Consider the following 26989-nt stretch of genomic DNA (forward strand, 5'->3'; position numbering starts at 1 on the left):
TCAACTCTTTTATTTCATCATTTCTTCCTTTTGCTTTAGCTGCTCAACATTTGAGAGAAAGTTTCAGAGTCACTTCTGACATCCATCTTGGTCTTTTCTTTCTTTCCTGTCTTTTCAATGACCTCTTGCTTTTTTCATGTATGATGTCCTTCCACAACTTGTCTGGTCTTTGGTCATTTACGTTCAAAGTGTCAAATCTGTTTTTCAGATGATCTCTAAATTCAGGTGGGCTATACTCAAGGTTGTGTTTTGACTCTTGTGGACTTGCTTTGATTTTCTTCAGTTTCAGCTTGAACTTGCATATGAGCAATTGATGGTCTGTTCCACAGTTAGCCCCTGGCCTTGTTCTGACTGATGATATTGAGCTCTTCCACTGCCTCTTTCCACAAATGTAATTGATTTGATTCCTGTGTATTCCATCTGGCAAGGTCCATGTGTATAGTTGCTGTTTATGTTGATGAAAAAAGGTATTTGCAATGAAGAAGTTGTTGGTTTTGCAAAATCCTATCATACGATTACTGGCACTGTTTTCTATCACCAAGGCCATATTTTCCAACTACCGATTCTTTGTGCTTCCAACTTTCGCATTCCAATCACCACTAATTATCAATGGACCCTGATTCCATATTCAATTAATTTTACACTGAAGAAGTTGGTGAAAATCTTCAATTTCTTTATCCTTGGCCTTAGTGGTTGGTGTGTAAATTTGAATAATATTCATATGAACTGGTCTTCCTTGTAGGTATATGGATATTATCCTATCACTGGTAGTGTTGTACTTAAGGATAGGTCTTGAAATGTTCTTTTTGACGATGAATGCAATGCCATTCCTCTTCAAGTTGTTGTTTCTGGCACAGTAGGGGATATGATTATCTGATTAAAAATGGCCAATACCAGTCCATTTCAGCTCACTAATGCCTAGGATGTCAATGTTTATCACTCCATTTCATAAAAATAGATAATAGAGGCTAGCATTTACAACATGTAGTTTTTTTGGATACAGTTCAATCCATTTGTTGTTGTTGTTGTTAGGTGCCATTGAGTTGGCTCCGACTCATAGTGACCCTATGCACAACAGAACGAAACACTGCCTGGTCCTGAGCCATCCTTACAATCGTTGTTATGCTTGAGCTCATCGTTGCAGCCACTGTGTCAATCCACTGTGTTGAGGGTCTTCCTCTTTTCCGCTGACCCTGTACTCTGCCAAGCATGATGTCCTTCTCCTGGGACTGATCCCTCTTGACAACATGTCCGAAGTGTGTAAGACACAGTCTTGCCATCCTTGCCTCTAAGGAGCATTCTGGCTGTACTTCTTCTAAGACAGATTTGTTTGTTCTTTTGGCAGTCCATGGTATATTCAATATTCTTCGCCAACACCACAATTCAAAGGCGTCAATTCTCCTTCGGTCTTCCTTATTCATTGCCCAGCTTTCACATGCATATGATGCGATTGAAAATACCATGGGTTGGGTCAGGTGCACCCTAGTCTTCAAGGTGACATCTTTGCTCTTCAACACTTTAAAGAGGTCCTTTCAGCAGATTTACCCAATGCAATGCATCTTTTGATTTCCTGACTGCTGCTTCTGTGGCTGTTGATTGTGGATCCCAATAAAATGAAATCCTTGACAACTTCAATCTTTTCTCCTTTTATCACGATGTTGCTCATTGGTCCAGTTGTGAGGATTTTTGTTTTCTTTATGTTGAGGTGCAATCCATACTGAAGGCTGTGGTCTTTGAATGTCGAAGAGCTAAAGCAAAAGGAAGAATTGATGAAGTAAAAGAACTGAACAGATTTCAAAGGGTGTCTCGAGAAGACAAAGTAAAGTATTATAATGACATATGCAAAGAGCTGGAGATGGAAAACCAAAAGGGAAGAATACACTCAGCATTTCTCAAGCTGAAAGAACTGAAGAAAAAATTCAAGCCTCGACTTGCAGTAGTGAAGGATTCTATGGGGAAAACATTAAACGACGCAGGAAGCATCAAAAGTAGATGGAAGGAATACACAGAGTCATTGTACCAAAAAGAATTAGTTGATGTTCAACCATTTCAAGAGGTGGCATATGATCAGGAACCAATGGTACTGAAGGAAGAAGTCCAAGCTGCTCTGAAAGCATTGGTAAAAAACAAGGTTCCAGGAATTGATGGAATATCAATTGAGATGTTTCAACAAATGGATGCAGCACTGGAGGTGCTCACTCGTCTATGCCAAGAAATACGGAAGACAGCTTCCTGGCCAACTGACTGGAAGGGATCCATATTTATGCCTATTCCCGAGAAACGTGATCCAACCGAATGTGGAAATTATAGAACAATATCATTAATATCACACCCAAACAAAATTTTGCTGAAGATCATTCAAAAACGGCTGCAGCAGTATATGGACAGGGAACTGCCAGAAATTCAGGCCCGTTTCAGAAGAGGACGTGGAACCGGGGATATCATTGCTGATGTCAGATGGATCCTGGCTGAAAGCAGAGAATACCAGAAGGATGTTTACCTGTGTTTTATTGACTACGCAAAGGCATTCGACTGTGTGGATCATAACCAATTATGGGTAACACTGCGAAGAATGGGAATTCCAGAACACTTAATTGTGCTCATGAGGAACCTTTACATAGATCAAGAGGCAGTTGTTCGGACGGAACAAGGGGATACTGATTGGTTTAAAGTCAGGAAAGGTGTGCATCAGGGTTGTATTCTTTCACCATACCTATTTAATCTGTATGCTGAGCAAATAATACAAGAAGCTGGACTATATGAAGAACGGGACATCAGGATTGCAGGAAGACTCATTAACAACCTGCATTATGCAGATGATACAACCTTGCTTGCTGAAAGTGAAGAGGACCTGAAGCACTTAGTTCAATCCATAACAGCAACCAATTCAGAAACTCTAAACTTTGAGTTCTTATTTCCCCAAGGGAAGTTAGGCTATGGGAGGTGAAGAGAATAATTTGGAGAAACTACTGATTAAAATAAGCAAGTGGATTATTGTCCATCTCCGCTTACATCTGGTTAAGAGCTCGGCTGCCGGCCAAAAATTGGTAGTTCAAATTCACCAGGTGCTCCTTGGAAACTTCATGGCACAGTTCTAGTCTGTCCTATAGGGTCGCTATGAGTTGGAATCTATTTGTTGACAATGGGTTTGCTCAGATCTGAGGAGCAATGAATTCACATTAAAATTATATCTGAAAAATTATAGAATTTTATACGACATTCTGATACCAGTCTGTTGTACTGTGGTGGTTTGGGTGCTGCTATGATGCTAGACGCTATGCTAATAACACACACTTCGTATATTTTTATGCAAATAAGACACTTCTTCTACATTTGCCAGCCGCTCCCTCCCCGCCAAGAGGTATTTTCGTAAATGTGCTCTAATAATTTTTTTTTACAGCAATATGTGAAACAAAAAATTTCATAGCAGCGTTTATGAAAATACTTCACTGGGGGAGAGAGCAGCTGGCAAACATAGATGGTGCACATTATTTGCATAAAATATGGTATTTCAAATAACTACAGAGTCGGCCATGGTAGACAGGTTTCAGTGGAGCTTCCAGACTAAGACAGACTGGGAAGAAAGGCCTGGAGATTGATTTCCAAAAATTAGCCAATGAAACCCTTATGGATCACAAAGAATATTGTCCAATATAGCACTGGAAGATGCGCCTCCTAGGTTGGAAGGCTGTACACAATACCTCCAACAATGGACTCAAACATCCCAGTGATCATGAAGATGGTGCAGGATGGGGCAATGTTTTATTCCGTTATACATAAGGTCACCAGGAGTTGGAGGCAACTCGACAGCAACTAAAAACAGCATATATCATTAAATGCTAGCCTGGGTTCCTGATGATCATGGAGCCACTATATCAGCCCTGGACTACACACCTCTGGACTTCTATCTTATATAAAACCAGTTGCCGCTGAGATGAGTAGAACTCATGTAGACCCTTTGTGTGTCAGAGTAGAATTGTGCTCCATATGGTTTTCAGTGGCTGATTTTTTGTAAGCAGATCACCAGGCCTTTCTTCCAAGGCACCTCTAGGCAGTCTCTACTTAACTATTTACATCACCTGGGGACTTCTTGTCTTATACAGACCACTGTTGTTTGGATTTTGTTATATACAGTCAAATTTAATCCTCGTATACTATAGTGCCACCTTCACAGCTCCTTACTACCGTTCAGAGTGTATATTACTATCATACTTGTGTTTACAGATGAAGAAACAAAGGCTCAGAGAGGCACGTATTATCTTTGGAAAGAGCAAAGAGGCGTTGTAACAAGGCCGGAAAAGAATTGAGGCCAAATCACTGAGGATCCCAAATGTCCCCTGAGCAGTGATGGAACATAATCAATGTTCGAGGAAGGGTTTCCTAATAGTTCTATGAGAGATGGAGTAAGTTGTGATCAATTAAGAACTTATTGTAAGCCTAAGCACAAGACAAAATTGCAAACAGAATGGATAAGAACCTTCAGTCAGGTAAAAGTGAAAAGTCTTTGTGATCCATCGAATGCAGATGGGGAGTTAAGCTCAATCAATTTTGGAGCACTTGTCCTTTCTTTAGTAATTCTAAGCAAAGGTTTCTAATAAGATTTAGTGCTCGGTTTTGAACTTTCAAAATACAGCTGATACTGTAAGTGTTAACACTGAATATTTACATAATTAAGTTCTGCTACATTTGTTAGTAAAAACTTGCTTGCTTTGTAGTCTTATGCATGCCCGGGAGTGAACCTAGCTTGATTTTTGGCCCAAGTTCCCTTGCGCCAACTTTGACCAGATGGCCATCACTTAAGTGTCTTACCGCCAGTTGTCTCTGACTTTTCTCTGTCTCCTCTTCTTTAAGAAGACTATATTTTCATGCTTATCCAAGTTGTGTAACCTAGGCCATGCTTGGCACCTTGAGTCTGAGCAATTAGCCAGGAATGTATCAATGATTTTATTAAGGCAGTTGGCTGTGGAAACAGCATTTTGATCAAATGATAACAACAGGGTATACCTAGACCCAAACAGAAGAAGATTCAATTCTTTCCATAATCAGAGGGATAAATGAGAATAGCAATAGCTCGAACAATGGAGGGACAGTGGGAAGCATGAGGGCAAGTGCAGAAGGCTGTACTCTCCTTGAGGATCTGAGCTTAAAGAGGATGTGTGGTAGGAAGATCAAGGACTGAGGCTACATGTTTGTGTGTCTTAGGGCAAAACACTTTCTTAATTTCCTTGTTTATGAAATTGGTATACCACCGCCAATGTGAAATTGTCTACCACATAGTAGGGGCTCGATAAATGTTTGTTGAATCTGAATTTCTTATTCTGACTAAATGGCTATCTAGGTGAAGGAAAATAGATCACATACGTAATAGCAGGCAAAAACATAAAAGTCAGGAAGAATCCCAGCCGGCTAAAAAAGACCTGAATAAACGCAGACCCTCAATATTCTTAGGGGAGATCAAGTACGGTAAATTTGTCAATTCTTATCAAATTAACTCACACTGTGACTGCAAGTTTAAGAAATAGAATTGTTTTGGGGATTTGATAAATAATACTTAAGAAGGAAATAGGAGGGAATATAAAAAAGGTTCTGAAAAAGGAGAGTAGGGGATTGGTGAAAGAGGAAGGTAGGGAGAAAAATCTTTAACAAATATAAAAAACAAAACAAAAAGCTACAATAGTCAAAAGTATGAAGAGCCACAGATAACTTTAACAGTAGAGCTCAGCAGTAGCACCTACTACTAAAGAAAAATTCAATGGTTGAAAAAGGAATCACCATAAATCATATTCAACTCATGACTTCGCAAAATAATAATTCTGAAAAAAACCTAAGTGATGTCTTACCTCATACCAGGCTTTCTTATAAAAAATATGAATATAAAACCAGAAGAAAATAGAAAAGTTTATTATATCCTTGAGTGAGATTAAATTTTGAAGAGTCAGAAGAGGTCACTAAACATAAATGCCAGAAGACCTGATTATAAAAGCTAAAAGCTTTTGTTAAATAAAACACCTCCAACCAAAATAAGACAAATAAATTTGAAACAAAATTGGAGGTCAAATGACAAAGTATCACTACAACTTAATGATTCAAGGCTCATACAAAAAACAAAACAAAACAAAAACAACTAAAATCTCTTAAGCTTAAAAAAAAAAAAAAAAGCTTAGGAGGGTCCATATAATTAAGCTTGGCAACTTTGACAAATTTATTCTTAAAATTTGGTGGTTAGAGCTTTGTATTTTTAGGTTAATACCTTTTATCTGATGATAAAGATGTTTATCCACAATAAAAAACCAACAGTAATTAAGGCAAAGACTAAGTGGGTAGACTTTTGGTCATTAAAGAGAATCCTTGGAAGGTGTATATATTATTCAGTAGTATAATTAAAAGTGAAAAAATCTTTTCAGTTACTTAAAGAAGCATAAATGCGTATGTCTATTTTGGCCTCTAATATTTGCCTTTTGTAAGTTGATAAAAGATAAACTCACTGTAAAGAGTTTCAAGAAATACCAGGGAAGAGTATAGTTGCTAACAGATCTATTTATACATCTAAAGTTTATTTTGTTCCTAATTTTGACATGGCTAGTTAAATAAATGACCAAACAGCCTAAAATTCTTCCTCCTCTCTCTGCTGTCACATGTCTTGCTTACAAATATTGATACAGTTAAAAGGCAAGCACTGAAAATAAGCAAGTATTAAATAAAAGACAGTGGTCAGCATCAACACATTAACTGGTTAATAATGGAATGAAGAGCAAAGTACAGTCATTTAGAAAAGATTTTTATTTTCTTGGCACACAAACATAAAAACGACATTTGTCTGTTACACAGAGCAGTTGAAGACATACCATAAATGGATTACAACTCACTTGTGTTATAATATTCATAGATATGATGACACGTCTCATGTTTCCTCAATTATTTTTGAAAATTTATTAAAATATCAGAGTGTACTGATTAAACCTGCAAGTTTACTTCTCATGTTACAGTAGGACTGATTTTGGATTAGTGAAGAATCGAGGTACAGAAGCATTTAATTTCTGAAATATAACAGTACCTCATCCAGCATCGCTCGAAGCATTCTAAATGTTCGTTAGTCAAATGACACATATTCCCTCAAAGTCTGAAACCTTTGATGAATAATGTGTAACACGCCTTCTTAAACTTTCAAACAGACCATGCAGAATATACTACTGTTCTTTCATTAACATTCCTCATTAGGAATATGAACCACTGAGTTTTCTACTGCAACACGAGCCAGTCTTCTGGGGTGGACATCTGCCCTACCATAGATAACGCAATGCGTTTTTAAAATTGTCAATTCGTTTCTTATTTGTTTTTTGTCTCATTTAATTGTGAGCTATTTCTTCTTACTTTCGTTAAATATGCTTTTCTGTTACCTTCATTACTATTTTTAATACACAAGTTAGAGCAGAGCAACATAATTACATGAACCATTGATGAACTAATGGAAGGTTAGTAGAGTTGATGAGTTAGGTGAATTAACTCAAGGAAGGTTATTTCTTGTAACTGCTCAGTTTCGAGATTACACATTGAGCAATGAGGAAGGAAGGGAAATTGAGAAACCAATGTTTATAGTGTAGTGGTCAGATTACGATCTTTAAAATTGCAGGATTTAATTTGGTTTATGATGGAAGACCCAAAAACTAAGCCAGTAAAACTATTTCTAAAGTCGAGTCAGTGTTGAGAAAGAGCGCGTGGGTAATCTCACAGTAAACTGCATGAGCTTTAGAGCATCAGTATGTGACATCTGAAGCATTTATATGTTTGCTACCCAGGAGTTTTTGTTTGCTTATTCTTTGTAATGACAGTTAAGGTCATTGAGTATGTGATTCTAACTATGAAAAGTGTTACTATACCATTGTTTTATCAACTATAAATATACCACTGAATAATGAAGGGATTTTTGCAACTATATGCTTCCAACTCAAGGTATAATAATCTAAGTGTTTTCTTGAGACAAAAACAGTAAATTATAATAACAGTAAATTTATTTCTATTTTTTTAAGAATAGGTTTTCTGCTGAAGTACAAAACAGGTCCATCTAGAAAATAAGTACTACTCAAAAACATCAGCTCATACAAATATTAAAATACTTTTCCAATTATGAATTTTTCAGATTTAAGATATCTTAAAAAAACATGAAAAATATTTCAAATGATTTTATTGTAATTCCAATAACTACTAAATTCACATCTATTATATTTTTATTATATTAAAATTACTCTCAATTTTATTTTAATGTTCTCTAAACTTGTCATGTAGGTTTTAGTAAACAGGAAACCAGTACCTACTATGACCTATCAATAGACTTTTATGCACCAACTAAAATAGTTGCTAAGTTTCAGAAAATTAATACAGCGTCTTCTATTTCTTAAAGTTTCATATGTATATTCAACAATCTGAATTTTAAAATGCAAACCATCTCATAATAGGAAACTGTAATTCTGGACTAATTTTATCAAATTGTTTTTAGGAAATAAATTTCCTAACGTTTGTGGGTTTTTTTCTTCATGGCTGCACAATGATGCTATGCATCATTAGCACAAGTAAATATGTTAAATATACTTCTGACATTCGTTATATTAAAAACATATATTAATGCATCAGTGAAAAAGCATATTAATATCTGTGCTCCATTTATGAAGCTCTATGGTAGATGGACACTGCCGTCATACAGCATTCATTTATCATGTCCTGAAGGCAGTGAGCAAGGTGCTATGACTACTATGGAAAAGAGGTGAGAACACTGACAAACCAGAGTCTATTCCATGATTGTTACTGAAGAAAATATAAAGCGCAATTTAAAGATGCCTTTTCCATTTCTTTCATTACTAGATTTTTAGATTTTATTTGTGCTTATGTACAAATACAAGATTACATGATTTTTCTTTTTTTAAAGTCTGGATTTCTGGGCATTTGAAGAACACTTCCTGAATTAAAAAAAAAAAAACATTCCATTGGTAATGATAAGTTTTCTTTCTGATTCAAATCAAAAGCTACCTCTGTACATTAAAAAAAGAAAAATCAATGCTTCGATAATCCTTCCTAATTGGGCATCATTATTATATCAGAGTTTTAAAAAGATGTGAGCTTGCACATAAAATGGCATTTATGTTATATGATGAATTTCCACTCCAAAACACAAATGATTGCATATTTACTAAATATCCATGAATCAACTATAAGTCATAAATTGCCTCAAGAACAGTAGCAATTGACCAGGCTTGTGTTTCACAGCTGAAAGGACAGTACCGGCCATTCTCATTGGTCAGCTCTGGAAGTCCTTTCCAAGGAGATCTTAAAGAAAAAGAAGACATATAATGAGCTATAATCTAATACTTATCTTGTGTGGATTAACAAAACAGGCAGACCCCTGGTGATTTTTTGCTGTCTAGTATAAAAACAAATACAGTCATCTGAAACAAAATAAAACAGATATATCTACATCCTAGAGATATATGATATGTGGGATATAAAGAATACAGATCGAAATTATTCCTTTGATACTCAATCTTTGGATTTAAGATGTTCAAATGTAAAGGAATTCCTTGATGTATTAAAAACTAGAAGAAACCATCTGTCTTAGTTATTTAGTGCAGAAATATCACAAATGGATGGCTCTAATAAACAAAAGTTTATTTTCATGCAGTTGAGAAGGCTAGAAGTCCGAGTCCAGGGTGCCAGCTCCAGCAGAAGGCTTTCTCTCTCTGTGGGCTCTGGAGGAAGGTCCTTGTCATCAATCTACCTTGGTTGAGGAGCTTCTCAGCACAGGGACCCTGGGTCCAAAGTACGCATTATTCTCCTGGCTCTCGTTTCTCGGTGGTATGAGGTCCCGTCTCTTTGTTCACTTTTCTCTTTTATATCTCAAAAGAGACTGGCTTAAAACACCATCTAATCTTGTAGATTGAGTCCTATTCATTAACATAACTACCACTAATCCCATCTCATTAACATCATAGAGATGGTATTTATGACACATAGGAAAATCACATCAGATGACAAAATGGTGGACAATCACACAACACTGGGAATGCTGGCCTAGCCAAATTGGTACACATATTTTTGGGGGACACAATTCAATCCATGACACCATCATTTCAGGTAATATACATACAAACAAATATCCTTAGGCCTAAGTTTAGTCCTTTCAGAGTAAGAATGTAAAGTTTATGAGATTCAACTCGTAATTATATAGATGTTTTCTGTCTGATATTGATAAAACTGTAAAACTTCTATGAAATAATGAAGGAACACTGAGAACTATGATTAGGAAAAAAATGGTCAATTAAAAATAACCTGAATTTATATGCTAATTTCTTATTCTACTCAATAATAATAAACTTAATAATTATTGGGCACTTATTATGTTCCAATACTAAGTGCTTTATACACATTATGTCATTTACTGCTCACAGCAACCCTAGAAGGTAGGTTCCATAATTATTCCTATTTATAGAGCAGGTAAAGCCATTTAGAGAGGTTAAGAAACTTGTCAAGGTGTCACTCTCAGAACACAGCATTATTACCATTTCAAATTTATTCTCAATTTCAATGTAATCCCTTAATTGTGAAACATAAAAACTTTAAAAAATAGAAACACAGAATTCTATTAAGTTTTAAGCTGGGTTGTGGGACCATGTTTGTTTCAGTATTATGCTTTGTAACTCACAGCTATGTCATATATACTCATCTGTAGGAAGATAATAATGCCATCAGGTAAATATGGGGATAGTTTGGATAATAACATTTGCTAGGTTTCTCTTTTTTTTAAACTGTCATAGAGAAATGGAAAATATAGAAAACTTACTTGTTTCCATGTGTTCAAGTTACTTCTAAGTAAAATGCCAAATGACTGAAGTTGAGTACCTAACTACCCAAATTAAGGAACAATAAAAGGCAACAGAACCACTAAAATGCTGCTTGCAATCAGATCTGGACACTGTAACACGGCACACACCCATACCGGTGTAATGAAGTTCCTGCTGTTCCCTTCCTTTTCTGAAAAATTCATTCTTAAAGCCATCAGGTGGGACACAACAAGGGACATGACCACAATCGGAGAGAGGAGGAGGGAGGTTAGCAGTAGCACAGAGTGGCATACAGGAGCCCAAGGCGGATGAGGAGGAGCTCACACCAAGGGTGGGGGTGGCCCAGAGTGGGGTGTCACGGCCAGAGCAGGGTGAGCTGAGTCCATGTGGTGGGAACAGTTGAGCGTGGGGAGTAGGTTCATCACTGTTGGAGACCAGGTGCTGCTGAGTCGATTCAGACTCATGATGACTGTTAAAGAAGGGAATTATAAATATGGAAAGGAGAAGAATGGAATTAAACACTGAGTAGTGGATTAGAATTGGTGTGAACTCAGGTTTTCAATTCATAGGCAGAGAAATACAGAGATGTAAATATGTGCATATGTATATATGCATGTATATGTATTATATATATTTCCTAGCTCTATTTACTGGGAGCCATGGTAATAACTACTCCCCCATCGCAATGCACAAGCCAAATATGTAGATCTTGGCTTCTAAATAACACGCTTTGCTAAAAACAACTAGGGGTCCTCGGAGAATTGCCCAATTCTAGGGCTGGGGCAGGGAAAGTAAGGATGAGCCTAGAATATCCTGTTGGCTGAGAAAGCAAGGAAGAACTTTCACTTATGACTAATAACGGAGTAGCACAGACTGAATTTCCCCCCGCTCTGAACAATCACGTTACACGTTACTGTCGAGTCGATCCAACTCATAGCGACCCTATAGGACAGAGTAGAACTGCCCCATAGGATTTCCAGGGAGCAGCTGGTGGATTTGAACTGCCAATCTTTTGGTTAGCAGCCAAGCTCTTAATCACTACCTTACCAGGACTCCACAATCAAAGAACCTGACAAAGTATATGAAACAAAAATTTCTAAGTCACTGGACACTAGGCAACAGAGAACAAAGAGAGGTGAAATAACTTGTTCAGGTCTTGCCCTCAGAACGCAGCATTACTGGCATTTTGAATTTACACTTAATTTCAATGTAATCCCTTAATTACAAAATTTTTAAAAATAAAAATACAGAATTCTAAAATAAATCACACAATATCAAGTTCTTGACAAAATAAATAACTACCTAAAATAATGAAATGAAGGTAAAAACTACATCATAGAAGCTGTTGTGCTAAATAAAGCTTCCAACTCAAAAACAAAAAGACAAACAACCCAAGGAATATATGGGCAAAGGACTTGAATAGACATTTCACCAAAGAAGTTTTACAAATGGCCAATAAGCATATGAAAAGATGTTCAATGTAATTAATGATTAGCTAAATGCAAATCAAAACCACAATAGATATCAGTTCACCCTATACTAGGATGGTTATTATCAGGAAGATGGAAAATAGTAAGTATTGATCAGGATGTAGAGAAACTGGAATCCTCATCCACTGCTGGTAGGATTGTAAAACGGTACAGCTGCTACAGAAAACACTATGGCAGCTCCTCAGAAACTTAAACATGGAACTACCACATGACCCAGTAATACCACTCTAAGGTATGTATACAAAAGACCTGAACACAAGAACTCAGATACTTGTACACCAAGGTACACTGCAGCACTATTCACAATGTCTAAAAGGTGGCAACAAGACACATGTCCATTAACAGATGAACGGATAAATAAAATGTGGTACATACATACGATGGAATGTTATTCAGCCATAAAGAGAAATGAAACTCTGATGCATGCTACAACATTGACAGAGCTGAAAAACATTATGCTAAGTGAAACAAATCAGACATAAAAGGACAAATATTGTATGGTCTCAGTTACACGAAATACCCAGAATAGGTAAAGGCATGAAGACCAAAGTTTATTAGTGGTTACCAGGTGCAGGTAGGAGAGAGAAATGAGGATATTACTTACTGGGTACTGAGTATCTGTTAAGGGTGGTAAAATTGGAAATGAGTAGTGGTTACCGATTCTAGAGTTCTATCATTATGTGAAGATTAATTGGGAAGCTATATTTCTGAATGAAGCAGCCTATAACTAATAGAAATGTAATCTTCATTTAAGGAAAGTATAGCAGTTTTATATAATTCTGCAGAATGTATTTTAGTTAAGAGAATGATACTGCTAGTTCTCATGGCTTTTTACTTTATAGTTTGATTTAAACTAGTAAAACCCGCAGAAAAATTACAATATATTTTCTTCCAGGACACAAGGAGACGAGTTGTATACTTTTGTTTGTTCTCTACACAATTTTGAAGTTTCTTCTTTGAAAATAGTTATTTTACATTGATTTCTCCATGTATTTTATCATTTAAAACACAGAAGAATAAATGTAAAAAGAAAGAACTAAAAAGAGAAAAGCTTGCAAATTTCACTAAGATACCTAATGTAGACACAAATAAATCCTAAGGAAATGTTATTTACCTAATTATCTAAGAAACTGACTAAACATTATTACGGAAATTTCATGGCCCTGACAACTTACCTTTCAAGATGAACATAATGTCGGGAAAGAACGTTTTTAACCAAAAATACGCTCTTTGTGTAACTCTCTGGACCCATCAATTTTGAAAAATATAATTTTGCACGAAGAAAATATCCAATAGGCCACAGCCACTCCTAAAAAAGGTGATTTAAAGGGAAAAAAAAGAGCTGTTAATATCTAAAATTACTGAAAAATAACTGTAATCGAAAACTCAGAAAAGAAGAAATTCTTACAGGTCCTTGGTGGTAATTGAAACCTCTAGCAAGATTGTAGTTGTCATTGTCTAAGGCATTGTCATAAACTCCACAGTAAACCATATCACTGCAAAATGATTAAAGTTTAAGTTAAATGAAAAATAGACGTTATACAGAAAGCATCAGAAAAATTACTCAATACCAAAGATGAGAGAAATAGTGAAATTATTTTGTCCTTCAATCTTTGGATTAAGCTCAGCATTTAGTACATTCATATATTGAGTTTAGAGGACTTTAATAATGTGTTAGGAAATGATTAACAAAGATTTACAGGCTAATACGAAAAAATATTCAGAGATACTGCCTTCAAAGAGTTGGTCTGAGACTAAACATTGGTTGGTTTAAAGGCAACTATTTAATGAGGCCTCTAAAGTATTTCTAATAGTTAAAATATACACTGAATAATTTGAATTAGTGAACATTAAAGATCAGGTTTTTTAAATTATTACTGACTGGGAAGGTTGTTTTTTTAACATGGGCAGATTATCAGATTACAATGAGAAACTAAATATACATATTGCTAATAACACACAGAATTTATAACACATTTATAAACTAGATAAAATACTACAAATTTATTGTAATAAATATTACAAGACAGTTTTTTCTTTTGGTTTAATTATTTTTCTTTTTTCTTAGTGAGAGAGACAGAGCTTGCCACATCAGTGAACTGTAACTCTGAGTTCAGTTTTGACCGACTCCACTGAAACACCTCAGAATGTCCACAGACCTATGTGTTGTGTTGTTGTTAGGTGCTAACAAGTCGATTCCGACTCAAAGCGACCCTATGCACAACAGAACGAAACCCTGCCCGGTCTGTGCCATCTGAAGACAGAAATGAGGACAAAGTAAAGTAGAAAAATCTACAAAGACTGGGGTACCGCAGAGATGGGCTTCTCCCATGTATTGATATACAAAGCAAGCTGATGATGGGTATCATGCTTTCAAGGAAAACAGCAGAAGAAAAACAGAAAAGTCATTAGAAACTCAAAAAAAAAAATTGGAAAAGGAAATATAATATGGTATATATGCACATGATCATAAAATAAAAAGGCAGTATTTATTTGATTTAAATAAACAGTGGAAGAGCTGTGTATACCTATTATTTAGAAATATGGAAGGAACTACTAGGAAAAACAACTTAAAAAATAGCAATTGTCTCTGAGGAGTAAAAATGGAGGAAGGGACTGATTTTTTTATGTTAAGTTCTTTTGGGTATCTGCACACATTACCTTGATGAAAATAAAAATGTCCATTATCTTAAACTTCATAATTCTTCTATAAATTTATCCTAAAAAATTAGTCCAATCTAAAGACAAGTTTTTATGCTTAAAGATGTTTACTGCAGCCTTATTTATAATATTTTTAGCAATAAACATAGAACTTAAGTGTTTAAAACAGCAAATTTGACATGAAAAAAATGCAGCAGAAAAAATATTTTCAAATATTTTTTATTCACATAGGAAAATTTAAGTGATAAAGCATTAAGTTAAAAAGAATATACAGTTCTATATATTAACCGGTTGCCGTTGAGACAATTCTGACTCATAGTGACCCTACAGGACTGCAGAACTGCCCCCTAGGGATTCCTAGGCCGTAATCTGTAGAGACGCGGATTGCCACATCTTTCTCCCAAGGAACGGCTGGTGGGTTCAAACCACCCACCTTTTGGTTAGCAGCTGAGCACTTTAACTAGTGTGCCATCAGGGCTCCTATTTCTGCATACAGTACGGTCCAAACTTGTACGAAAATGCACAAAAATCAAAACAACTGGGGAAATGTGCCAGATGGCAATAATGTTTATCTCTGGATGAAGGAATTATCAGAAATTTTGCTTTTATTTTATATATGTCTGTACTTTCCAATGTCCCTAATAATCATGTATTACTTTTATAATCAGAATAAAATAAGCATCAGAAAATATTCATGACTTATTTCATGAACATGAAATTTTAACTGACCACTGAATACAGGATAAGCCAAAGGCTCTTTGATACCAATGAAGATAAAGAAGGTGTTTTTTAAAAACTCAGTGTGAATGCAATTTTAGAGATTTTATTCATATGCAAAAAAATCATGGTTGCTATCAATGTATTTGGACTAAATATAGTTTCAACAACATTCTCAATACTCATATCCCAACTTACTCAGGATCCAAAGTTTTCATGCCAAGGGGACCAAGCAGTTTTTTTTCTGCAATCTCCAAAGCTTTCCATGCTTTTTCTGCAGTAAAGAGCTCAGGGGCCTAGTGAATGTCAAAAACAAATACACGAACTTTGTAAGATCACAGAAGAATTAGTCCCCATTCACAGTGAAATATAAGCTATTAGTTAAACTATTCATAAACCTGAAAAAGAATGAAACTATTTAAAAATAGAATGTAGGTGGAAATTTGAGCGCATGTACATAACCACATCTAATTATACGAGGCACGCTTGGGAACACTTCTCGGCCTTAGAAGTTAGGGAAGCTGTTAGAGGTGATTCTTTCTGTGTGTTACTTCAAGAAAATCTACCAGCTCCAAAAGGAGGCCACCACACGCTTAACTTAACGAAGGCAGAATACACTTAAAGATCTAATTCACTCTTCAGAAGATTAACTATAGTTTCCTTTAAGAAAATCTGGTACCCATTTTTTTGCTTCTAGGGTCACCATACAACACAGGAGAATTTGCTGTCAAAAGTATGAATAAACTTACTTGCCATATGGACAAGGAGAGAATGCACTGGTGACTACATTAATTTTAAGGGTTAAATGAAATCAAATGGACACTGAACTGAAGCTACCTTTGTGTACCTTTGAATTTTTTATTCTACTGTAATTACAGCACTATTGTTTAGTACTCTTTTTGACAAAGTGGATAGAGTTAAGCAGGAACGGAAGAGCATACACCTTTTCTATTTACTGCCCTGGTAGTTTATTTTTGGATTAAGGAGAGTTGAAAGAAGGAGAGAGACAAGAATTCTTGGCTAGATAAAACTAATTAGTGCAATACAGCAAAGACAATGGGGTGTGCGTTTAAGCTACCAAATTAGCTGACTAGCCCAGGGTGTCCCAGCTAGTGTACTGAGGCACCCACTGTGGAACACTAGCACGGCAAACCTGAGTACAGGTGCGCCGCAATCCAGATACCCTCAGCTTCCAAGGCAGTTGGTAGGGTCTGCAGTTAAGTGAAGCAGCTGGATCTGGCACAGCGTCGTGCAGATATCACTACTTTCTACGTGTGCCATGATGTGAAAGCACTTCATTAGTCAATATCCATTATTTTCTATTTTTAAATACTGACTGTTACACGTTTAGGGTGATAGCATAATACTTTATTAATTAGGAAAGACTATAAAAAAAGTTGTTAGTAAACAGTATGCTTTTAAGCAACTAAATGGATTTGAAAACAAATGGGAATAAAGAACTAAGTAAATGCTATCACAACATTTTTAAAATTTAAAAATTACAAATAAATCACTTACTACAACCATTGCTATGGTAAAATTAGGCCTGAGCTGGTAGTCACACCAAGGACTTGAAGCTCCGTAACTATCTTTGTATATGCCACGTTTGTGAACCAAATCAGGATGCTTTTCATTAGGGTCAGAACGATCTTCAGAAACATAAAATAGCTTTTCAAAGTGGTCTTGTATTTTTCTATTCCATTCATCATAGGAGACTCTTACAACCTTTCCTGAAACATGATAAAAGACACGGCAGTTTTAAACACTGAAAGTGATCCATACATCTAGCTACAGCCAGGGTGATATTTGGTTTACCCATTTTTATCTATTAGAAGGCAATATATCATTAACTTTTTGAAACATCAGTCCTCTGAAGGACACTAGCCTGAAATTAAAAATGATCTTTCATTACATTACCAAAAAAAAAGTGTTAGATTCTAGCAAAATTATCTCTGACTTGTCTTTGTTAGTATTACTTACATGTTCGATAAAATTCTCTTATGGAGCACTTGAAATCTGACTAGTCTGAACTGCCATGTGGTGTAAGTGTAAAATACAGACTGGATTTTGAAGATTTAGTGCTCTCCAAAAAGAATGTAAAATATCTCATGAGTAATTTTATATTGATTACATGTTGGAACAGTATTTTGCATATACTGAGTTAAATAAATTATATTATTATAATTAACTTCCTCTGTATCTTTTCATTTTTTTAGTGTGGCTCCTTTGTTGGGAGTTGTTGGTTGCTATCAGTAGATCTTGACTCATGACGATCTCATGTGTGATGAAGTAGAAATACTTCTTGGGGTATTCTTGGCTGTAATCTTAACAGAAGCAAACTGCTAGGACTTTAATTCTGTTGTACTGTTGGGTAGGTTCAAACTCCCAACCTTTAGGTCAGCAGCCATGCTACAGAGGGACTTCATGTGGCTACTAAAAATTTTAAATTATGTATATGGCTTACAGGATATTTCTATTGGACAGGACTGTTCTAGAAAAAGAGGTATAAAGATTTCATTAACTGTTCACAGAAACACAACTTGCTCATAGTCATACTGAGGAAAGAGAGAAGCATAATAAGTTGACACTATGGTGCTGTCCATATTTCAGGTCAATGCTGCTATAAAGATATGGTTAGTAGCCTTTTACAGCTTTCCTTTTAGTAAATTTATGGCTTTTCTTTCCTCTTAATCTTAAGGATTATCTAATATTAGCCTATTTTGTCAAATAATGATTAAGTAGGTTAAGAATATAAAAAGTTCATTCAAAGTTCTTTGTAAATAAAATGAACAGTTTACCATGTCTTTTTACTGTGACTTCATGATAAGGAAAAATATTTCTTTTTGATAATTCCAGCAACCAACGCACAGCAGATTTACTCAGGCCCACAATTTCCACAGCAGACCCATCTCTAAAATTAAAAAGAAATTGTATCCGGTGAGTTGGAGTCTTTAAAGCCTACTTAAAAAGCATAAATGCTTAATATTTTGATGGATTAAGTAAGTAATGTATTATAGAAACAATTACCTACAGAACAAGTCACTTTATAGTAATGTGTATATATAAGAAATCTCTCCTCTTATTATTTTGCCATCGTTTACTTTCTTAACATATTTAAAAAAAAAATCTCTGAAGTAGAATGGGGACTATGGAGTAAAAGGAGAAGAAAGCTGGATGGAGGCAGGAGTAAAGAATCAGAGCACAGTGAGACGGGAGTACTAGAGAAAAGAGAGCAAGTATGGGATACACGGGTGGAGAAAGCCAGGAAAGGTGAACGTAATTTTACATAATATTTATAAGCTCATCTTTAAGGGGGGAAAAGGGAAGAATAAGAGCTAATAATATACCAAAATAAACAGGTATTTATTAGAATTTGCAAAGCATATTAAAACTATACTAATACATAATTATGTTTGGGGGCAATTATGATTGAAGATAAAATTTAAAATAAGAAAACAGTGTCTCAGACCTGAGACAGTATTAGGCATTTCAAATCAACAAAAAGGAACACTCTTTGACTGACAAATGCTGGTACAGACGACGGGGAAAATCAGGGAATAAAAAAGATTCAGCAGGGAGTGAAATAATTTCATAAAGGACAGGACAATTAGTTGTTTTCCATATCTACAAAAGATGGGGCATAATGACATGTTTACAATGAAAGCAGTTCAGGTTAAGAAAATGTCTTAACCACTGGGATAATGAATCAAAACTTTTCTTTGAGGTGCTTGCACAGAATCAACCCATGAGAACACGAAGACCAGAACACACAGTTTCGCTTGATAACTTACGCCAAGCTGATTGTGTGTGTATATAATGGGGAGAGAGGGGGGTGAGTGGAAGAAGTAGCAGGAAAGAGGGAGAAAAGGAGAGGGAGAGAGGTAAAGATTTTAATTGGTTTACTATGAAGAATTCATGACTAATACAATAAAAGATTCTACATGTATGTGGTTTTTTGAAAGGGTATAATTATACAGCACTATAAAATAAACAATACCTTGGAGTGGCTGGGATTCCTCTGTTTCTAGCTCTGTCACTTTCTCCCATTTTATCCATCCATGTACCACAATTGAAGCGATTTCCTCCATAAACAAATCCTGTTTCATCATTAACGCCTGCAGTTACATTAAAACCTAAAAAAAGCAAAATAAAACATCTATAAAATTTCAAAGGAATATATTAAGTAGGACAACCACTCTGGAGAGAAAGTTGGCAATATCTAAAAAGTTAAAGATGTGCATATTCTACCACACAGTAATTTCACTTCCTCTGTGGAGAAACCTTTGCTGTGTGAACATGGAGACATGTACAAGGATATTCATTGCAATGCTGCTTGTATAAGCAAAGCACCCCCCTGGGCCCCAAAGAAAATCAAACAACTTAACTGCCCCTTGATAGAGGAATGAATTGTGGTTTATTCATATAATGGAAAACTCTCTATAGCATTTAAAATTAATGAACTGAATTTATATGTATCAAAAATGGATAAATCTCCCAAACAAAATGACTAAGTGGACAAGTTACAAAAGGATATGTATAATAAGATGCCTTTTCTGTAAAAGTATAAAACACAGAGGATGATATATACAAGTATGTGCAGCTATCACCTGTCTGTCAGCGGTGGTTTGCATGTTGCTACGATGCTGAACAAGTCTTAGCAGCACTTCCAGGCTAATATGGACTAGGAAGAAATGCCTAGTAATCTACTTCTGAAAATCAGCCAAGGAAAACCCTATAGATCACAACTCTCTGATCCATAATGAATCATGGGAATTGCATAACTAGGCAGTGTTTCATCCTGTTGGGCATGGGGCTGTCATGAGTTGCAGGAAAACTTGAGGGTAGCTAACAACAAAAATCACAGTAGTAACAACAACAAAATATGTCCATATGGCTATGTCTAATATGACAATATAATATCCAAGAAACTGGAGTATATGAAGAAGAACATAGTATCAACACGGGAGGAAGACTCATTAAAAACCTACAATATGTAGATGACACAACCTTGCTTGTGGAAAGTGAAGAGGCCCTGAAACACGTACTGATGAATATCAAAGACGACAGCCCTCAGTATGGATTATACCTCAACATTCAGAAAACAAAAATTATCACAACTGGACCAATAAGCAACATTATGATAAACAGAGAAAAGACTGAAACTGTCAAGGGCTTCATTTTATTTGGATTCACAACACCCACGGAAGCAGCAGTCAAGAAATCAAATGATGTACTGCCTTGGACAAATGTGCTGCAAAATACCTCTTTAAAGTGTTAAGAGGCAAAGATGTCATCTTGAGGACTAAGGTGCCCCTGCCTTATATGCACATGAAAGCTGGACGATGAATAAGGAAGACTGAAGAAGAACTGATGCCTTTGAATTGTGGTGTTGGTGAAGAATATTGAATATACCATGCCAGAAGAATGAACAAATCTGTCTCAGAAGAAGTACAGCCAGGATGCCCCTTAGAAGCAATGATGGTGCGACTCAGTTTCATGTACTTTGGGCATGTCATCAGGAGAGACTAGTCCTTGGAGAAGGACATCATGCTTGGTAAAGTAGAGGGTCAGTAAAAAAGAGGAAGATGTTCAACAAGATGGGTTGACACAGTGGCTGCAAAAATGGCCTCAAATATAGCAAAGATTGTGAGGATAGCACAGGACCAGGCAGTGTTTTGTTCTGCCGTAGGGTTGCTATGAGCCGGAACTGACTTGATGCACCTAATAACAACAACAACAAGAAAATATTTGTGTAAAATTGTAAAACATTTAAAACAAGTATATATAGCACATATACACATATACATTATGTTATAGTATATCAAGTATATCCTCAGAGTCTTGTGAGATAATAATAAAAGTTCTCATATTTATGACAATGGAGTCTCAGAAGGACAGAAAAAAGTGTGGAGCTAAAGAATGGCTGAAAATTTTCCAAATTTGATGAAAAGCATAAAAGAAAACCATGTCAAATTATAAACATCATAATCAAACTGAAAACTAAAGAAAGTCTTAAAAGCAGCTAGAGAGAAAAGATGCTTTATTTTTAGGGGAACAAACAAATCGAATGACAGTGAATTTCTTATTTGAAACCAAGGAGATCAGAAGAAGGGGTACAAAACTTTTCAAGTGCTGGGGGAAAAAAAAAAAAAAGAAACCTCAATTCCAAATTCTAAAACCAGTGAAAATATTCTTCAGAAATAAAGTGGAAATAAATTCTCAGATGAAGGAAAACTAAGAGAATTTGTGGCTAGTAAATCTACTCTAGTGCAACAGCTAAAGGTAGTTCTTCAAACAGAACTTTTAGAAACAATAAAAGATGAAAACTTGAATGAAGAAAGAATGATATAAAACATTAAAACATTGATAAATATAATAGACTTTCTTTCTTGTCTTGAGTTCTGAAGTTTCTACACTTCATTTGAACTGGTAAAATATCATTATCACTATAGACTATGATGTTACATATACATCGTAATACTTAAAACAACCACTAAAAAGCTATCCCAAAGATAAAGTGAAAAACACTGTCAATAAATCGAAAAAGAATTCCAAAAAAAGTTCAAGTAATCCACAAGAAAGAAAAAGCAAAAAAAAAAAAAGGAGAAACAAAATAAACAGAAAAAAATATAATAAAATGGCAGACTTAAGCCCTAACATATTAATAATTACTTTAAATATAAATGGTCTAAAGACACCAATTAAAAGATAGAGATTGGCAGAGTGCTAAAAAAGGCGACTCAATTATATTTTGTCTATAAGAAACTCAGTTTTAAATAAAAAAATATAGATAGGTTGAAACTAAAAGGATAGAAGAAGAATTAAAAGGATAGAAGAAGAATTACATAATAATAAAAAGGGTATATATTCACCAAGAAGACACAGTAAACCTAGTGTGTATGTACCAAACAGAGATTCAAAATACATTAAGCAAAAATTAATAGAACTGAAAGGAGAAATAGACAAATTCATAGTTATAGTGGGGAACTTCAAGACCTTTCTTTCAGCAACTGATACCAAAATATAAAGAAAATCAGCAAGACTAAAGAACTGAATAATACCATTGACCAATAAATCTAATTGACATTCATACACCACTTCATACAAAAACAGCACAACACCCATTCTTTTCAAGGGCCCACAGAATATTCATCGAGATAAACCATATTCTACTACGCATCGATAAAGAACAGTGATGTATCTATGAAACATTTCATAACATGGAGGAACCTGGAAGGCATTATGCTGAGCGAAATTAGTCAGAGGCAAAAGGACAAATATTGTATAAGACCACTATTATAAGATCTTGAGAAATAGTATAAACTGAGAAGAACACATACTTTTGTGGTTACGAGGGGGGGACGGAGGGAGGGTGGGAGAGGGTTTTTTACTGATTAATTAGTAGATAAGAACTGCTTTAGGTGAAGGGAAGGACAATACTCAATACATGGAAGGTCAGCTCAACTGGACTGGACCAAAAGCAAAGAAGTTTCTGGGATAAAACGAATGCTTCAAAGGTCAGCAGAGCAAGGGCGGGGGTTTGGGGACCATGGTTTAAGGGGACTTCTAAGTCAATTGGCAAAATAATTCTATTATGAAAACATTCTGCATCCCACTTTGAAATGTGGCGTCTGGGGTCTTAAATGCTAACAAGCGGCCATCTAAGATGCATCAATTGGTCTCAACCCACCTGGAGCAAAGGAGAAAGAAGAACACCAAGGTCACATGACAACTATGAGCCCAAGAGACAGAAAGGGCCCCATGAACCAGAGACCTACATCATCCTGAGACCAGAAGAACTAGTTGGTGCCCGGCCACAATCAATGACTGCCCTGACAGGGAGCACAACAGAGAACCCCTGAGGGAGCAGGAGATCAGTGGGATGCAGACCCCAAATTCGCATAAAAAGACCATACTTAATGGTCTGACTGAGACTAGAGGAATCCCTGCAGTCAAGGTCCCCAAACCCTCTGTTGGCACAGGACAGGAACCATCCCCGAAGACAACTCATCAGACATGAAAGGGACTGGACAGTGGGTAGGTGAGAGATGCTGATGAAGAGTGAGCTAATTATATCAAGTGGTCACTTGAGACTGTGTTGGCATCTCCTGTCTGGAGGGGGGAAGGGAGGATAGAGAGAGTTGGAAGCTGGCAAAATTGTCATGAAAGGAGAGACTGGAAGGGCTGACTTATTAGGGGGAGAGCAAGTGGGAGTACGGAGTAAAGTGTATATAAACTTATATGTGACAGTCTGACTTGATTTGTAAACGTTCACTTGAAGCTCAATAAAAGTTAATAAAAAAATATTGAAAGGTATCATAAAAGGCTACATAGTCATGTTGTTGATACTATGTTTGGGGCTAATATAACACGTCTTTGTATTAAAACTATGTAAGATTATCAATAAAAAAATTACCCAGTTAAAAAAAAAAAAGATAAACCATATTCTGGGTCATGAAACAAACCTCAACAAATTTGAAAAAATTAAAGTAATTCTGAGAATGTTCTCTGACCGTAACGGAATCAAGTTAGAAATGGATAACAGAAACATTAGTAGGAAAATCTCCAAATATCTGAAATTAAACAAAACACTTCTAAATATTCCATTAGTGAAAAAGGAGTCTTGGGGAGGGGGGGTGGGATATGTAGAACTGAATGTAAATGAAAATACATCAAAACTGGTGGGATACAGCTAAAGTAGTGCTGAGAGAGAAATCTGTACCAATAAATGCTTGTATTACAAAAGAGAAAAGGTTTGAAATCAATAATCTAAGCTCCAACATAAAGAAACTGGAAAAAGAAGAGCAAAAGAAAGGAAACAAACAAAAAAGATAAGAGCAGAAATCAATGAACTTGAAATAGAAAAATAGAGAAAAAAGATCAATAAAGCTGATAAACCCCTAGGAAGATGGAAAAAGGTTAAAAAAAAAAAAAAAGAAGACACGAATTACTAATATCAGGAACAAAACAGAGGATCAGTACAGATTAAGCAGCCTGTAAAAGGATAAGGGAGTACTACAAACAACACTATGCACATAAATTTGAAAACTTAGATGAAAGTGAACAATTTCTCAAAAACCACAAATGACGAAACTTACCTAATATGAATCAGATAATCTGAATAGCTCTGTAACTATTAAAGAAACTACATTAATAATTCTGAAAAAAATCTCCAGGCCTTTATATCCCAAAAATGTAAGGAAGAATTGGCACCAATTCTACATAATCAATTCCAAAAATTAGAAGAGCAGAGACCACTACCTCCTTTTATGAACTCAATAGTACCATGATACCAAAACCAAAGACGGTACAAGAACATGATAGAGAAATGTTTCTCATGAACATGCATGCAAAAATGTTCCACAAAATATTAGCAAATCAAATCCAGCAATACATAAAAAGAAGTATACACCATGACCAAGAGGAGTTTATTCCATGTATGCAAAGTTGTTTCAATATTCAAACATCAGTCAATGCAATGGGCCATACCAACAGGCTAAGAGAAATTACATGATCACATAAACAAATGCAGAGAAAGCATTTGACAAAATCCAACACCCATTCAAAAAACAAAACAAAACAAAACTTTCAGCAAACTAGGAACAGAGGAGGAACTTGCTCAACTTGATAAAGAGCAGCTACAAAAACCTACAACTTACATCATAGTTAATGGTGAAAGACTGAATGCTTTCCCACTAAGATCAGGAACAACACAAGGATGTCTACTCTAACCATTCTTATTCAACATAATACAAAAGTCCTAGCCAGTGCAATAAGACAAGAAAAGGAAATAAAGAGGAATACAGATTGGAAAGAAAGAAATGAAACCATCTCTGTTTACAGATGACATAACAGTCTCTGTAGAAAATTTCAAGAAACATACAACAACGCTCCCAAAACTAAAAAGTCATTCCATGAAGGTTGTAGGATACGAGATCAACGCACACACAGAAAAATCAATCATATCTCTATATACTAGCAGAGAATATGTGGAGAGTGAAATAAAGAGAATATCATTTATATTCATGCCTCTAAGAAGAAAATATGTATAAATCCAGCAAAATATGTACTGGATTGGGGGACATCTAAATCAATTGGCACAACGTAGTGCATAAGAACAAGGTTCTACACCCTACTTTGGTGAGTAGCGTCTGGGGTCTTAAAAGCTTGTGAGTGGTCATCTAAGCTACAACTAACAGTCTCTTCTCATCTAGAGTAAAGGAGAGTGAAGAAAACCGAAGACTCATGAGAGCAATTAATCCAAAGGACTAAAGGACCACATACACCACAGCCTACATAACCCCGAGACCAGAAGAACAAGATGGTGCCCAGCTACCACTACTGACTACTCTGACTGGGATCAAAATAGAGGGTCCTGGACAGAGTGGGAGAAAAACGCAGAAGAAAAAATCAAATTCATAAAAAAAGACCAGACTTATTGGCCTGATAGAGACTGGAGGAACCCCTGGGATTATGGGCCTAAGACACCCCTCTGACTTGGGACTCCAGCCATTCCTGGAAACCACCTTCCAGCCAAGCAATAGACAGGCCTATAAAATATACAATAAATATCCGAAAAGAACATACTCCATAGAACAAACAATTATACGAAACCAAAAGGGCAAAACTTGCCCAGAAGTAAAGATGAGAAGGCAGGAAGGGTAGGAAAACCAAACAAAAGGAAGTGGGGAACCCAAGGCAGAAACGGGCAAAGTGTTGACACAGTGTGGGGACTGCAATCAATGTCATGGAATACTTTGTGTACAATTTGTTGAATGAGAAACTAATTTGCTCTGTAAACTTTCACCTAAAACACAGTATTAAAAAAAAAAAAAGTAAAGGACCTATACACTGAAAATTATAAAATGTTGATGAAAGAAATCAAAGAAAAGTTAAATAAAGGAAAGACACATTTTATGAACTGAAAGATCCAACACAGTAAAGATGCTTCTTCCAAATTGAGCTATAGTTTTAAAGTAATTTTTGCCAAAATCCAAGCAAGGTTTTTTACAGATACAGACAAGTTTATTCAAAAATTTATATGAAAAGGCAAAGGAACCTGAATAGCTAAACAGTTCTGAAAAAGACAAGTGGGAGGAATCACTCCACCTCACGTTAAAACTTACCATATACCTACAGTAATCAAGCCAGTGTGTTATTGGTAGAGGGCAGACATATAAATCAATGGAACAGTATAGAGAACTCAAAAACAGGCCTACACAAATATGCTTGACTAATTTTTAACAAAACTCCAAAAGGTGGAGGGAGGACAGTCTCTTCAATAAACGGAGC

The 26989-nt window shown here is 35.7% G+C and overlaps 1 protein-coding gene across 1 annotated transcript in view; it reads right to left on the bottom strand.

Annotated features, from left to right (window-relative positions):
- Nucleotides 1-6767: 6767 nt before the first annotated feature.
- The window catches only part of AGL (amylo-alpha-1, 6-glucosidase, 4-alpha-glucanotransferase), an 89146-nt gene continuing 68924 nt past the window's right edge, over nt 6768-26989 (bottom strand). The window contains exons 28-34 of the mRNA XM_049880276.1: nt 19695-19830; nt 18496-18608; nt 17216-17427; nt 15896-15993; nt 13728-13815; nt 13495-13628; nt 6768-9318 (exon numbers count right to left, since the gene is read on the bottom strand). Coding sequence (XP_049736233.1) covers nt 9201-9318; nt 13495-13628; nt 13728-13815; nt 15896-15993; nt 17216-17427; nt 18496-18608; nt 19695-19830 — 899 coding nt within the window. The 3' untranslated portion in view covers nt 6768-9200. The remainder of the gene's footprint in view (nt 9319-13494; nt 13629-13727; nt 13816-15895; nt 15994-17215; nt 17428-18495; nt 18609-19694; nt 19831-26989) is intronic.

Source organism: Elephas maximus, chromosome 3 (genome assembly GCF_024166365.1).
Source record: "Elephas maximus indicus isolate mEleMax1 chromosome 3, mEleMax1 primary haplotype, whole genome shotgun sequence".
NCBI classification, from domain to species: Eukaryota; Metazoa; Chordata; class Mammalia; order Proboscidea; family Elephantidae; genus Elephas; species Elephas maximus.